General features: G+C 40.8%; 1 protein-coding gene across 7 annotated transcripts in view; it reads left to right on the forward strand.

The window, feature by feature from the left end:
- The window catches only part of SH3KBP1 (SH3 domain containing kinase binding protein 1), a 225,213-nt gene that overhangs the window by 206,528 nt on the left and 2,454 nt on the right, over positions 1–16,231 (forward strand). For all 7 annotated transcript variants that reach the window (XM_080576410.1, XM_080576411.1, XM_080576412.1 and 4 more), the window contains 4 exons: positions 8,679–8,788; positions 9,847–9,972; positions 12,841–13,112; positions 15,649–15,712. In XM_080576410.1, the coding sequence (XP_080432536.1) occupies positions 8,679–8,788; positions 9,847–9,972; positions 12,841–13,112; positions 15,649–15,712 (572 nt within the window). The remainder of the gene's footprint in view (positions 1–8,678; positions 8,789–9,846; positions 9,973–12,840; positions 13,113–15,648; positions 15,713–16,231) is intronic.

Consider the following 16,231-nt stretch of genomic DNA (forward strand, 5'->3'; position numbering starts at 1 on the left):
AAAACAATTCACAGTGGGTTCATGTCTCTTACGATGAGGAGAGGCTTGGAGTTCAGGACAGTCTATGAGACACTGTAAATGCAAAGATTTATGATAAATGTGCTAGATTTTTTATTTATTTACAAAGAAAACACTGTGTTGGTGAAATTTCTTGGCTTACTGAGTAATTCATAAAAAAGATGGGTGACTGTGTGGAGTGTCCAGTGTATTCCCAAACAGCAATGGATTGGGCAGCATGAGTCCAGGTAACACTTAACTGTGATATGCTATACTGGTGTTGCCCTGCCACCACGTACTCTGTGGGAAGGGCAGCCTTAGCTTCTCCTAGGTTCATCCTTCCAGTCAAAATGGATCTGCTTAAATCTAGTCATTTTATGTCTTTTCATTAATCCAAAATCATGTGGTTGAGTAGAGGGGACCTATGTGACAGACACGGTGGGGATTAGCCGTAGCCTTTGAAGAAAATGGAAGTTCAACATCCTTCATGGTAGCTCAGGTGTTTGCCCATTCTGGTGACGGGGTTGCTGTTTATTCCTTCATGAACCCCAGTGCAGTTTCAGGACAACTACAGCTCTCACAGAAGAACCTGGCCAAAGCAGTGCTCTGCTGCAAGTTGCCTCACCTTGTTTCATGCCTATGCTAAGTACTAAGGGTGAAGCATGGTCTGCAAATGAATACGACAGCATTCTCCTGGCTTTTGTGCCATAAGGAGGTTATCAGGGCAATGGCTGTCACTTTCTCAATGTTAACACCCTATAGCTGGTTAAAAGCCCTCCTAAAGGAGGAGGGAAGAGAATATATGGAGTCCTTCTGTATGCCATCTCCTAAAAGTCAAGCAAGTGAACAACAAAATTAGTAATTCAACCAGCAGTTGAGAAAAAATATGTAAAGGAATTGAGGAATCCAGGTGCAAAACTTGTATTCTGTCTAGGTCCCCCATTACGGATCAGTATGTTAATCACTTCTTGTTTTGGAAAAGCTATCTTTCTGTTTGTTTTCTAAGTAATATTCCATCCCAAAAAGATTTAGTGTCAGTGAACCAGTGTTGCCTAAACAGAAAACCCCATGGTTTTAAAAACTCCTTTAGAAACATTCTCACTCAGCTTGACTTCAGAAAGTTGCAATTGCTTGAGCAAGGCTGAGGTGATGTAAATACTGTGCCTAACATTCTGTCAGATGCATACACGAGAAGTGATTTTTATGTAGATGTCAGCGCATGGCTTGATTTTACTAGCATGTTATGCTGAGTTGTAATTTGACATTTAAATTTCTTGATGATAATACAGCGCTGATTACAGTTTTGCAATCTGTACTGACAAGGGCAAGTCCTGTTCAGCAACATCACTGCTGATTGTAGATGTAATGGCAGCTATTACTACTGTTTTTCATGCCTCTGCTTTTTTCCACAATCCTTACAAAAAACATTGGAAAACTAGTCCTCCGAATATTATTATTTAAGAAAAAACATTCCCCATTCCTCCTCACTTTTTCTTTTGTTTTCTTTTTCCCTGTTTTCAGTGATGCCTTTCCTTTCCTTTCCACACATATTTCATCCAGCTTTTCCTATTCACATCTCTTTGCCATGGGTAACTCTTCTTCATTTCATGAGGGTAAGGCCTTTTATTTTCCATTTCCTTTCTGTCCTGTGTTTGCTTTAGTTGACAATGTGTAACAAAATTAAATACTTCGTAGAATACCTAATGTGTACTTGGCTGTTACAGATTTTTTTAATTAAAAGTTGAAATGGAGTGTACTGTGACAGAAAATCTTGCACCATAACATTGCAATGAGAAATCATTACAGTTTCTTTCATTTTCCCATAAGAAATTTGAGTGATGTAAGTGAAGTGTAGAGTATGTGTACACTGTTTGTCAATGCTGTGGTTTCATTAATGTGTTCTTACAGACAGATTGTGTCATCACAAAGTTTAATGTATTTATTCCATTGTGATGTTATTCCATGTTACAAAACATACAAAACAAAAGCCATTTAGCAAGAAGAATTGAAAAAAAAAAAAGGAAAAAAGGAAAAGCACCTATTGGCTTTCAGTGGCTTGCATGGTCATGTCACCCAAGACTTGCCTCCAAGTATTGCTGTGGTTAAATCACAACAGCTAGATCTGTTGTGAAGTCTCACGTACAGGCTACTGTTCTGGAATGACAGTGGCTTTTGGAGCTTAATTTAAAATTATTCCAAAGCGACATAGCCTACGCTGAAAGTAAGCCCTCTTCAACCACCACAAGAGCAGTCTAGTCCCTATGTAGAATGATACTGATTTAAACAGCTTCACTTCATGCCCTTTTGCACTACTCAAATTTTAGGTTATGTATTTCTTTTTATTTTCACAAAGAATTGTTATTTCTGAGGGCTAGTGCAGTGACAAAAGAAAAAAAAAGAACGAACAACTAGCTCATGTAATAATTTACTGGATCAAACACTAACGATTCCAGAAAATTACTGAATTATTCCAATTAACTGTTGGTATTGAGTTCTTTCTACATGTCAAGATTAATCCCAACTCTTTTAACTATATGCACACACACTGTGGAACGCAGCAATCCTGAAACAAGACTTGTATATCCATCTTGTATATCCAAACTAGGATTGCTTTGAAATCATCTAATATTTATAATCATATGGAGTTAAGCTAAGTGATTTAAAGAATAAGCCACAAATATATAAAAGTGATATATCTACAGTGGAAATGCTCAGCTCACGCACACAAGCAGCAGTTTCTGCACTTTGCAAAAAGACTGAGCTGCACAGGCGTTTCCCACACAGAGCCAAGTGGACACATCTTTCCAATATTTTTCCTGGCTCCTTACACATTTGCATAGTATTTATGAAAGCAGTTAATAATCTTCAGCAAAACAGAAGGCACATACGTATTCGTTGATTCCTGTTGAAATGTATAGTTTTGGAATGATTTTTCGAAGAGATTGCCTGAAAGCTGGTAAACACGAGCACATTTTTCAGTGTTTGCTCAGACTTTAATCTGCAGAGCATTGGCGGTGGATCATGGAGCACCGGCTGAACCCATGTCATCAGCTGTGCTCTTTTTCTGTCCCTCCCCCAAGCCTGGTGCTGAGCTGCCTGGAACGGTACTTAAAAATACCCTACTTCAAAATATCTAACAAACACCAATCCTTCAGCATATTGTGTTTCCTTGAGCTGTATTTGCAGATGCTCCGGAGTTGCTATGCTGCTCTTCTGCGCTCGAATTTATTAGGAGAGGTGATTGCTGTGCCTCTGCTGGAAGAAAGTGATTTAATAAGATTTGGCCCATACTAGGGAAAAAGGTGGAGAATCTTTCCAGTAAAATGTTGTAGAGCGGAGCATTTTTGTGTTTAAATCACAGGCCATTATACTGCAAGACATTATAATTATGTTGCCTGAAGACACAGAGTAGTAGTTGGAAGAAGGAAAATATTGCTGAATAGAAGGGTTGGAGGACAAAATGTGGCTTTTACAGTGAAGACAAAAATCTGCCTAAACCAGTTGTTTCTTCCTATGCTGCTGCTCATGTTTATTTGAATATAGCAAAGCAAAGCAAAGGAACAAAACTACACAAGTGGGTTAAGTTGTAATATTTATGTCACTGAATCCAAATTACCCACAAACATAGATGTGAATTGTAAATATTGTAATTGGGGATATGGTAACGGTCCATTAAGAAAATTAATTAGGTCTCTTGCCCCAGAGGGTGCAGAAAAAGGCAATCAAACAGAAATTTAAATCATTCTCCATGTGTGTCAAATGGAGTTGCCTGAAAACAGCATATCCATTTCTTCTAGCTCAGTTTTCTTGACCTTTCAGCTCTTTCTTGGCATCTTCTGAATTGTTAAAAATAAAATCCTTATGAGGGCACTGGCAAGTGGTTTGCTAAGCTCATTATGGCAGCTTTTACATTCTGCTATTAAACCAATAAAACTCCAGGCTGAAATGTGAAAGGCTAATTGTATACTTTAGGATGGTGGCTGCTCAGTGGCTGTCCTCGAAGCCGGGCAAGCAAAGCTGTTTCCAGCCAGAGCAAAGAGTTGTGACTGCAGGCATTCCAGGCACATCACCGTTACACTCTTAAAGTAACCCTGTGGCCAGGGAACCCTCCTGCTGACAGTAAACTACCTGAATGTTAGAAAAGAGCCTGCAGTTAACCATGGATGAGATCCTGATATCCTGGCCCTGGCTGAAAGTATAGCAGCATTCCTTGAAGGGTAAGATGCTGCATGATGCTCTTCGTTCAGCACGGAGAGAAGAGCAGAATCTAGGCACTTGAAGCAGTTAAAATAATTCTGGGCTTCTGAAAATTCCCAGAAATGTTTATATTCTCTATTGAGGTGCTTTTAATTAGTGCTGTGTGTTGAATGGACAGTAATGCAGAAGATCTGACCTGCAGATCTCTGTCTCCTTTGATGAAGAGTAGCTTTCAGGATTAATGTATTTAAGGACAGCGTACCATTTCACTAGCCCATTGTCAGTCTTCTAAATGTATTGAATATGATAATGAAATGAAATCTACCTCTGTGACTTTTGTGACATTATCTTCTTCAAATGAATTGAACGCCACCTTGGCCTCATTTATTTCAGCTCTGCTGTGTTTCTCTTCTCTGAAATCTCGTCATTAGCATTCCGAATATGTTGATTCTGATACTATCCATCACTTCCCATTTCAGTTTTCTCAAGGTGAAATCTCTCTGCTAATTCCAAAAGCTTTCCATCTTCATTATGTAGAAATGACTTTGCCCAAAGACAAAAAAAAAAAAAAAAACACACAAGAACTCAAGATAAAATTGAGGCCTAGCCATATTTTCTGCTAGAATAGTAAATGCACAGGAGGAGGTAGGCGAGAAAGGAAGCATAACCATTTAATTTATTTCTGGGATTTATTTATTTTTTTTGAAAGATTGAAAGTTGTTTTCCAGGAAGGTACAAATCTATTTAGCTCAAAACTTATTCCTCAACTAATTGTTTGTTTTCTTCAATCTGGCTGTTGTTTGAAAACACCATCATCATGCTTTGAATGACCGTGTCTCCAAACAAACAAGAATGGGGTAAGATCCTATTCTTAAGTGGCATGGAAAGATACCAGGGAATGCTTCTTGCACTGCTGATATTTCTCCTATTCCTTAAATATGCTTGCTCAGTAAGCTGGGCATTTTGTTGTGTGTACTACACCAGTATGCTAGAATTACACGGATGTCTGTCTCCCCATCTCGTGAATTACTTCATGAATTACCAGCTTGATCAGCAAGGCAGTAATAAAGATGAATGCATCTATTTATTTGTAGAACAAGTGTCACCATATATATATATATATTTAATTAGAGATTCCCCCTGTTAATTGAAGGGTGTCTTATGTCTTCTGTGTGTTCAAGAGAGCCCTTTTTACTGATTATTACTAGCAGACACAGAGAAGGCTGGACCAGTGCAGAGTTCACTTCTACTAGATGCTGATGCTGCTGTACTAGTGTTCAACATGCCTGTGAATATGGTAGATGGGACTTTATTTTTAATGGCCTCCCATTTGGTTTAGCTCAGAAAGGCTTTATATTTTGCTTAGCACATATATTTAAGCTTGCAACGTCTGATGGCTCCCAAAATACACACCACAATCAAATTACTGTGTTTAATGACTTCAGTGAGTATAGTATAGTCACACCCATATGGTCTTGCTTTCCGTTAGCAAAAAAAAAAAATCAAATAACCTCTATAATTGAATTAATTACTGTATCTGCAGTATAGATTATAGTAAGGCAGAGGTCTCTTGAGTGGTCATGTTCCTGATTTTCTCCACCAGTGGATGGGAATTGCCCTGAATGGTGATGATCATGGAAGGTGGTGATAATCTTAGATGTAGAGAGGATTTGGGAGTGAGAACCACATCTAAATAAGGAGAAAAAAGGTGGGGGAAGGAGGAGATAAAGGGCATGTAGAAGTACTAGAAATGGATTTACTATTTTAGCATTGTACCAAGTGTTGTCCCTTACACTTAAATAGAGTCTCATTTATAGTATCAGCTGAATGGCTGTGATTTCTCTGTTGGCAGCAAATCTTACCTGTGGAACCTTTCCAACCTCTGCTCTGCTCTGTTCTTTTTAAAAATCCAGTGCAGGTTGAGGCTGCTTTAGTTTATTTTTCTAGCCATCAGAAATGCATCCAGAAGTGGAAGAAATGAAGGATTGTCATATTTCTTCACATTATTTCCTGATAATAGAAGCTTTGCACAGAAATGTTCGTGTTTCATAGTATTCATAAAATGCATGGAGAACGTTTCATCTGCAAGTGCTCATGGGTCTCCTGAACAAAAATTTGTATCCTCTTGTGCAGTTTATCAATACATTTTACAATTGAAACATGAATATTTCGTTGTTCAAATCAAACATAGAAGTCTAGGTAATGGTTAGTTTATGTAAGGCAAAGAAACACACTTTATTAATACCTTCACTATTTTTTTCATTGATTGTTTTCCATTTTAGTGTAGATATTTATCCTATGTAAGAACAGATGAAGGTACAGTGGTGCTTACCATGGAAGTGTCAACAGAGAGAGAACTGATGCATTGGAGCATTCCCATGCTGTAAGATAACTTCAGTCACTCTATTGCCCCCCAGAGTTGTAGCCTGCTCTTCTTCTCAGCTTTAACAGCTTGTATCAGTCCTCTGCTACTGATCCTTTCTTCCAAACAGGTATTTGTGTGGCTGGGCGCATGTTTTTGGAAGAAGAGCTGGACTAAAACTCGCTCAGGGAAAAAAAAAAAAGGGTTAGATGGGGAAGAATGGCTGGGGTAAGCAGAGGTTTGCTTCAGTCACCATTTTGTATAGTTAAGCATCACATGTTTGTAGAAAAGGTGTATATTTTCGACTTAAGAAAGTAACAGTGGTGAAAACAAAGACAATGTATAAAAATACATCACTGACTTCCTGTGTGATCTTAAGCAAGTCATGTAGCTATCTCATACATCAGCTTCAAACTGGCTGTTGCTGGAAACCAGCTCCTATATTTAGGCTTTTTTTTTTTTTTTCTTCAGAAAATAATTCTTTTACTTGTATTTCTCCTTTCCTGTAGCCCTGAAGTTCTGTATGTCTCCAGATAGGTTTTGTATAATCTGTTTGCGTTAGCTTATTTTTACTTTAAAAGCACTGCAGCCTCACCTGATATGTAGATACACTTTAAGCTTTGGATTGCCAAATTGCCATTGACTGACTTTGTGAGACACTTCAGGGCATGGGGTTGCAGCAGTCAATAAAAAAACAGAGAGAGAAATACCTGGTAGAGGACAGTGGGGTCACAGGCTATATATAGGAAGAGTTGCTCCAAAAATAGAATAATGTTTAAGAGGTGAATAACCTTAGACTATTTCAGGGGTATTGAAAGAAGTCTCCTTTTTTTTTTTTTTCCACCTTCTTTTTTTTAAAATCTCCTGGGAATGGAAAAATATTGCTGAGTAAAGAATGTCTGAACCTATTTGTTTCCTAGCTGCCAAGTCATGGACTTGGAATCAATGTAAGCGTCCTTCAGTGTGCTTAGTTTATTGCACAGACCCATCAATAGGTTTATTTTTCCATCACTTAATTCTGTGCAATGATTGTAATACAGCAGCAAAGCTTGATCTTCAGAGATTCATTGTTCTGTAACAGTTCTGAAAATTAGGTGCCTGGTATATACATACCTGCTAACTTAGAAGCTGTTTTTTTCCTGCATGTGTGCAATGACAAATGGTCTCTGAATAACAAATACCATTCCAGCGTTTGATTTATGCCTGAAAGTAATTTTACTGAATTTTGATTTATTGTGTCTAGAGTATCTCCTGTATATTTTCTGAATCATTTCTGTTTAACATATGCAATAGGGCATTTTGAAATTGATGTGACTGAAACTGATATAGCCCATAAAAATAGATGAATGGTGTTAAGCCATTTGATTCAGGCATGTAATCACGAGCCACAGTACTCCTTCAGCCATCGTTCTTCCATGTAAACATGCTACCACGTGGCTGGATTCAGCGAACACTTCCCTCCTATTTCACTAGCCATACAAACAGTCAAGACTCCTGAGCTTTGTACAGCTTCGGGAATCTGTTGGAGATTTCTCTTACCGTAGCCTCTGGACTGCTGAAGATATCCCCCTCATCTGCAGCTTCTGGAAACTATGCCGCCTCCAGCTGCTGGCGTTTGGGAACCTGCAGGTGCCTTCCAGCTCCAGCACTCTCCTTCTCTGATCTCCTGAGCAATTGTGTGGGATGCTGCAGGTGCAGCACAGTACAGTTCTTGAGACAACGCGTGCACTGTCCTCTGTCTCCAGTTATTCAGAGAAAAACTACTAACCCTTTTAATAGCAAGATGGAAATTTTGAAACTGTTTATTCTATCCACAGGACCCGTGTTGTCTTTAGCTTTCACTACGCTGAGAGTAAACAAAACCATAGGCTCCTCTGAGCATTTCCTGTCTGCTTTATTGTGTTTGACATGCAAGGGCCATTGTGCTTGGCAAGGGCGACTGGGTTGCAGCTGCCTTTGACTTCCAGGATTTTTTTAGTGACATCATGGTGTCTAGATGTGCGCAGAATACTGTGACACAATGGGGAAAGTGAGATTTGATTTCTTTGAAATTAAAAGAAAAAAAAGTGATTCTTATAAAACAATTGCCAGAAAACCAAATCAATTCTGTTTTATTTTTAAGACTTGGAAGGTTTTGACTCTGTAGTACCAATTGCTGAGAAGCTTAATCATCCAACTACAACCAGACCAAAAGCTACTGGCAGGCGACCGCCCTCTCAGTCTCTCACATCTGTAAGTTAATTTTCCTTTTCTTTTGAGAAGATTTTTCCTGACTTTTTTCTTCCTTCTAATTCTGTTCCCTGGTGCTTTTAATACATGTACACAGCCATTCCTTCACACGTACAGTGAGGCAGAGAGATGCCGCTCAGGAAAATTTGTGTCAGAAGGCTGCCAGTGTTTTGAATGCTAATGCTTAAAACATTCCCTCCCTTGTAAGATTTGTACCACCTTATTTGGGTGCTGCCAGATTTTCTTTGCCAACAATGGGTGAGGCCAGAAAAATCCTTCCTAAAAATCTTTGGAATAAACTAGCTTCTGCTAAGTATTGAGGATTTTATAAGCATTTCCAAAAAGAGAGCTTTTCTGGAAATCATTTCCCTTGATTTCTCTAGGCCACTTACTTACCAGATTTTGAGGACAGCAGACTGTTGTTGGCCTTCAGTAGCTCTCCTTGAGCCGTCATACATTTCCTCTCACAAGCTCATATTTGTAAATATATGGGGGACTTAAATTTCTAATAAGTACCTTGAGACACTTGTTTTCATAAACCATGCTTTGGAAACCATTGCTCTATCTTTAGGAGAAGGAACAAGGGGTGAAAAGAACCTTCCATCCCTGTTTGCACCTTTGCAAAGAGACCATGCCTGTGGCAGCCCTGCAATGCCAGCAGTGTGCACAGGCAGCAGCATGACTCCTCTGAAGAGCAGCAAAGAAAGACCTGCACTGAGCAAAGTGGTGGCAGAGCTGACACCTACCACACGGTTCTCGGTGTCCTAGCCAAATAAGATACAGCTCTGCTTGTGGACAGGAAGGTGCTTTCATCTTATAATATAAAGCAATATGAAGATGTAAATTATTGTTGAGCCCAACTCTCTAAGTATTTCTCATTTCATCTAGCCTGGAAAACAAGGGTTAAAAAACTGGGGAGAGAGAGTACTGATTTTAAGTGTTGTTACTTTGAAAATAGTTTTAAAAATCATATACATTTTCTTCTTTTCTGTTGAGTTCTTGTACAATGAAAATATCTGCATTTTTTTCCTCTCATGGTATGTGTGTGTTTAACTACATAGTCGTCCCTTTCAAGCCCGGATTTCTTTGACTCACCAAGTCCTGAAGAAGAGAAGGAGGAACATGTTTCCGTTACACACAAAACTATTGAAGTGTCAAGGAAATCAAGAACTGTTACAATATCACAAGTAAGTTATTTGGAATGTCGCTGTTTAGCCTTGTTGCATGCATTTTAATTTTTGAAAACATTATTAAATAGTTACTTTTAACATTTAATTCAACAATCACTTTGGTAACCAGTCCTTCAAAGAAGCTTAAAAATGGTAATCATTACTAAAGATTCTTCTGGGTTTGAAATGCAAGTCTAAAGTGAATTGCACAGTTAAATTGCCTCCATAACCATAGTGTGAAAAAAAATCCTTAATATATAAATATTACACTCTAATAGTATAACTAAAGTATTCGAAAGATGCAGTTGTGCACTTCTGTGATCAAGTTATGAAGATAATGTTTTGCTATATAGCTCCCTCTTCTGGGTGCACTTGGATTAATGAATACTCTTGGGCCAACATCCGTAAATGATCTGCTGGCATGACAACCATGTAGATTTTGTTCCTGTACAACACGAAGACTGCTATCAGAAAGTAGCTGCTTGAGGCTCTAATACAGATGGCCAGTTAAGCTCTGGAATAATGTGTTCAATGTGGATGACTCCAGTTGTGCCTTGCTCACTTGCTGCAGGTTTGGACTTAGCCTCTTTTCAGTCCAAAGGGAACTTGCATCTGGTCATATAAGGGTTATTATCCATGAAGGGTCGGATTACAGGTACACACTGCTCAGACACGTACACACATACATAAAATATTAAAAGAAGCACAATACATACACAATACATGAAACGTTATTAAGGTCATGGAGTCGAGTTATTCATCTCTCTTGTGATTTATAATGTCATTTTTCTATATATAGTCACACTGTTTGTTCCACAGAACACATTTCTTTAAGCAGTGCCTGCCTGGGACAGGTTTGATACTCAGTCACACTCATGCAGTGGGGAAGACTGCTTTCTGCAGAATGTGGTGGATCCTGCTCTTCCCTCCACACCCCGTTTTCTCCTAATTCTCATCTGACTGCTAACTTTTCTCTCAGTTACTTTGTCCAGTTAATGTCCATGGCCTCAGTCCTCAGGTCTTCACTCACCGTGTATCTCCATCTGTTTCCATAATATTTTTGCTCAGTATCTTACTCTATTTGCCATTCAGTTTGAATATCTCTTTTCTAATGATAGAGTTAGATGGCTGTGGTGGTTTCACCCAGCTGGGCAGCTGAGCTCCACCACAACTGCTTTCTCACTCCCCCTCCTCAAAGAAAAAGGGGGGAGAAAATGTGACAAAAAGGGCTCAAGGGTTGAGATAAGGACAGGGACATTACTCAACAATTATCATCACAGGCAAAACAGACTCAGTATAGGCAGATTAATGTAATTTATTGCCTATTTCTAGCAGGCTATAGCAATGAGAATCTGAAAGCAAACTACAGACACCTTCCCCTCCATTCATGGGGCTCTCCATGGGCCGCAGCCTCCTCCAGGCCACATCCACCTGCTCCACGTGGGCTCCTCCACGGGCTGCAGCGTGGAGATCTGCTCCATGTGGGACCCACGGGCTGCAGGGGGACAGCCTGCTCCACCAGGGGCCTCTCCACAGCCCGCAGGGGAACTGCTGCTGTGTGCCTGGAGCACCTCCTGCCCTCCTGCTGCACTGACCTTGGGGGGCTGCAGGGCTGCTTCTCACTCCTCTCTCCCAGCTGCTTTTGCACAGCAGTTTTTCCCTTTTCTTAACTCTGCTCTCCCAGAGGCCCACCCAGCGTCGCTGCCTGGCTCGGCTCTGGCCAGCAGCAGGTCCCTTTTGGAGCCGGCTGGAGCTGGCCCTTATCTGACATGGGGCAGCTGCTGGGCTCTGCTCACAGAGGCCACCCCTGCAGCTGCCCTGGTACTAAAACCTTGCCACATATACTCAACATGGGCAGTCTTGTGTTTTTTTCTTATTCTGGGCTAAATCAGATCTTCCAATAGTTCTGGTAGGTGTTATATTAGGCACACATTAGCATTACCAAACAACAACATGATGAATAAGTGGCACTCTACTTGCCATTGTGATAACTGTACTTGTACACTGTGCTGTGTATGCAGTGAGGTAACTGGTACTATATGGTAGGTGTCTTCTATGCCTTGTCTATTGAGTAGAGCACTGTGTTGCAGTTCAAGAAATATGGGATCCTTCTGAGCTAAGCCATAAATTTTCAGGATAGCTAGGGTAATGCTGCATTATTCTCTTAAGTTCCTGTAAGAATGAAGAGCCATTGGTTGTTACAAGGATTCACAGATGATTCAGGTACCAGAGGACAGTACAGTGAAGTTATACAACTATTTTATTTCATATTAATATACTGTCATTGTGAAGTCATGGGATTTTGTGTTAGTTTTTATATCATTTCACCTAGCAACTTTATGGAACGGTTAGCTATTTTTCTAATACTGAGGGCAACATTTAACACAGTCTTCTAATTTTAAAACAGTATCATATATTGAAGAATCCTTCAATGGTTAGTTGAAAATCATCAGTGTAATCTACAAAAAATGCAATTTGGATTCTTGGCCACACTATTTTGTGCTCTGCAGGAGACTTCCATGGACGTAGGCATGTTCTTACAAACTGAGAGAAATTCTTACATTTCTGAGAGAAACAGTCAATATCTTCCTTGGTTCATTGCAGTGCTCAGACTGAGGTCTTGGAAATGCTTATTGCTGATCAGCTGTAGCAACTGGAAACTTCTGCTGAAACTGTCTGGAATTACAGGTCCCAGCTAAACCCCCTCTGATGTATAAGTACAAAGATAATTTGACTGGTTGTTCTGGCTGTCATATTTGAAACTTTCTATGTCTGACTATGGACTTTCAACATTACTATATAGCAGCAAAATATTTAATGTTTATTAGAGGTTTTGATTTTCATAAAGCATTCTCCAGGCATTAAATGTTGTTCTTTTTGTTACAGGTGTCTGATAATAAAACTTCCTTGCCTCCGAAACCAGGAGGTTTGGCTAGTGGCAGTAATGTACAACCATCTCTATCCCCTTCACCGTCACCTGGATTTCATTCAATTGCTATGGGAACAACAGGCCACAGGTCAAATTCCCCATCCCTGTTTGGTACTGAAGGAAAGCCAAAGACTGAACACTTGAGCCAAGGTCAGACTGCCCTGGAGGAGCTGAGAACACAAATTAAGGAGCTAAAAATCATCATTGAAACGATGAAAGACCAGCAAAAGTAAGTACTGCAAATCACAGCTGTAATTGGGATACATCCATTAAGTGTGGCATCAGTTTCTTCTGGAGTTTGTCTTCGTATACATTACTGATTGCCTTTGTGTTTGTGAGTGGTTTCTGTCTACTTTCCTGACAGAACACATTCGGAGGTGAGAAGGTCAGGAAAAAAGACTGGCACTATCTGCTTTGTGACATAAGCAGAAGTTTATGGGCTGTTGAAAAGGTTAAGCTATACAAGCTATAAGTGGTGAATAATTTTATATTGTTTAATTTGCCAATAGCTACTTGGGAACTCACCCTAATCTTAATAAGGGGGGCATTTGTTCTAGTTGTAATATGAATTCAGTAGAAGTGCCTAAAACTATTAAATTGATTTAGAATCATAGAATGTTAGAATGATTTAGGTTGGAAGGGACCTTAAAGATCACCTGGTTCCAACCCCCCTGCCATGGGCAGGGACACCTTCCACCAGACCAGGTTGCCCAAAGCCCCATCCAGCCTGGCCTTGAGCACCTCCAGGGATGGGGCATCCACAGCTTCTCCGGGCAGCCTGTTCCAGTGCCTCACCACCCTCTGAGTGAAGAATTTCTTCTGAGTATCTAATCTAAATCTACCCTTTTTAAATTTAAAACCATTATTCCTTGTCCTATCACTCCACTCCCTGACCAAGAGTCCCTCCCCAGCTTTCCTGTAGCCCCCTTTAGGTACTAGAAGGCCACTGTAAGGTCTCCCTGGAGCCTTCTCTTCTCCAGGCTGGACAGCCCCAACTCCCTCAGCCTGTCTTCACAGGAGAGGGGCTCCAGCCCTCTGATTATCTTTGTGGCCCTCCTCTGGACTCATTCTAATACATCCATGTCCTTCTTGTGCTGGGGGCCCCAGAGATGAACGCAGGGCTCCAGGTGGGGTCTCACGAGAGCAGAGCAGAGGGAGAGAATCACCTCCCTCACCCTGCTGGCCATGCTGCTTTTCATGCAGCCCAGGATATGGTTGGCTTTCTGGGCTGCAAGTGCACATTGCTGGCTCATGTCAAGCTTCTCATCAACCAACACCCCCAGGTCCTTCTCCTTAGTGCTACTCTCTGTCTTTTCTCCATCGAGCCTGTATCTGTGCTTGGAATTGCCCTGGCCCAGATGCAGGACCTTGCCCTTGGCCTTGTTGAACCTCATGAGGATTGCACAGGCCCAGCTCTCCAGCCTGTCCAGGTCCCTCTGGATGGCATCCCTTCCCTCCAGTGTGTTGATTGCATCACCCACCTTGGTGTCATCAGCAAACTTGCTGAGGGTGCACTCGATCCCACTGTCCATGCTACTGACAAAGATGTTAAACAGTGACGGTCCCAGTACTGACCCCTGAGGACCACCACTTGTTACTGATCTCCACCTGGGCATTGAGCCGTTGACAGCAGCTCTCTCTGTGTGACCATCCACCCAATTCCCTACCCACCGAGTGGTCCATCTGTCAGTGAGACAGATGGGAGACAGCGTCAAATGCTTTGGTGTTGTTTGCTGGCGTGTTGCTGCTAGCACATTTTCACAGGAAGCTTGTATTTCAGAAGAAGTAATGCATTTGTCATTAGGACATTTGAAGTTGGGTTTATGACCCTGCATCTTATTTCAGGGATGGCCATCTTTGTTTTATTTTAAGCTGCTCATCTCGTAGGGCTTTCACATAGTTTTTGTTATTCCTGAGAGTATTTGATGTTTTGGAAGCGAATCCTCCACTGTCATTGTCTGTTGCCTGTAGCCCAGTCAGGAAAAAGAAAAGGCAAAGCAGAGGGCAGAGACTGTGCCAGAACAGGGGTGTGGGGGTAGTTTGGGAGAAGACCTTGCAGGAGGGCATGGTTCAGGCTGCAAGTAGTCACTGAGCCCCACAGCTTAATCTCTTAGGCTGTCTCCTGCTCCTCTGCCCTCCCCAGCCCTTCTTGCATGGGCTGCTCCCACCTGCTGGTCTCTGTCTCAAGGTGAGGGCACTTTGGGAATGTGGGGAGGTGTCTGCTCCTGGTAGCGGTGTTTCCCTTCCCTTCCAAGAAGGGAGACAGGAAATCCATACCTGGGAGTCATTAAGGCTCATAAATGAAGCTGAAGGTTACTTTGTGTTGTCGGCACAAACGGCTTCTGACTGGCTTAAGCATACGATACGATGGGCAGAATTTGTGTTACAGCTCTTATAACCCACCAACAGCCAATCCATCTACATTCTGTGTGGAAAAAAGGCAGCTGGATTCAACGTTCATACAGCCAGCCAAGAGCAAAGCCTGTGGATGCAGCGCTGTTAGGAGGAAATGTATTGTTCGTATTAATTTGGGGCAGGGGAAGGGCAGGGTATGCCCTATTATAGATTGTCTTACTTCTCTGTAGTAAGTAGTACACAAGAATATACTTACTTTAATTAGTTATTTGAGGAAAAAAAAAAACAAACACAAAAAAAAACCCACATAATTAGTGAAATATGGAAAATATTCCTCCAAGAGGTGACCTTTTGTACTTTATTAATTTCAATATTTGCATTCTAAGTTTTTTATCGCATTCTTTTAACAGAAAAGAGATTAAGCAGTTGCTGTCTGAGTTGGATGAAGAAAAAAAGATCCGTCTACGGTTGCAGGTACTTGAATTACTTACAGTGTTACGGAAATATCAGCAGGTTTGATTTAGCCTCACGTATAGAACATAAATCTCTGGTAAGATACTTAGATACCAGTGAATCAAAAACTATTAACATTTCTAATAGGGGGTACCTACTCCCTTCCTAATGTTACCAGTTTGTGTCATATGCATTGCAGTGCTGGATTCGTACTGAAAAGCCTGATAATTATCTAAAAATTTATCAGCACAAGTGCACAAGTACCAAATGAAAGAACGCCATGTAGGATTCCAGTTCGGGTATTTCTTTAGTGTCGGTTTTAATGGTCTGATTTTGTCACAAGTGAAATTGTATGGTTTTGTTTTTGTTTTTAATGATTTGCTCTCTTCCAGAGCTTTATATTTTGTATTAGGCTGGTCTTAGTGTTGCTGTGCCTGGAATATTATTTCACACAGCAAGGTTTTTATGTCTGTTTTACAGACTGTACTCAGGTCGCCCTCACTAAAGCATCCTAAACAATATAAAAGATGGTGTTAGGAT

The sequence above is a fragment of the Anser brachyrhynchus genome, assembly GCF_964034855.1.
Source record: "Anser brachyrhynchus genome assembly, chromosome: 1".
Lineage (NCBI taxonomy): Eukaryota > Metazoa > Chordata > Aves > Anseriformes > Anatidae > Anser > Anser brachyrhynchus.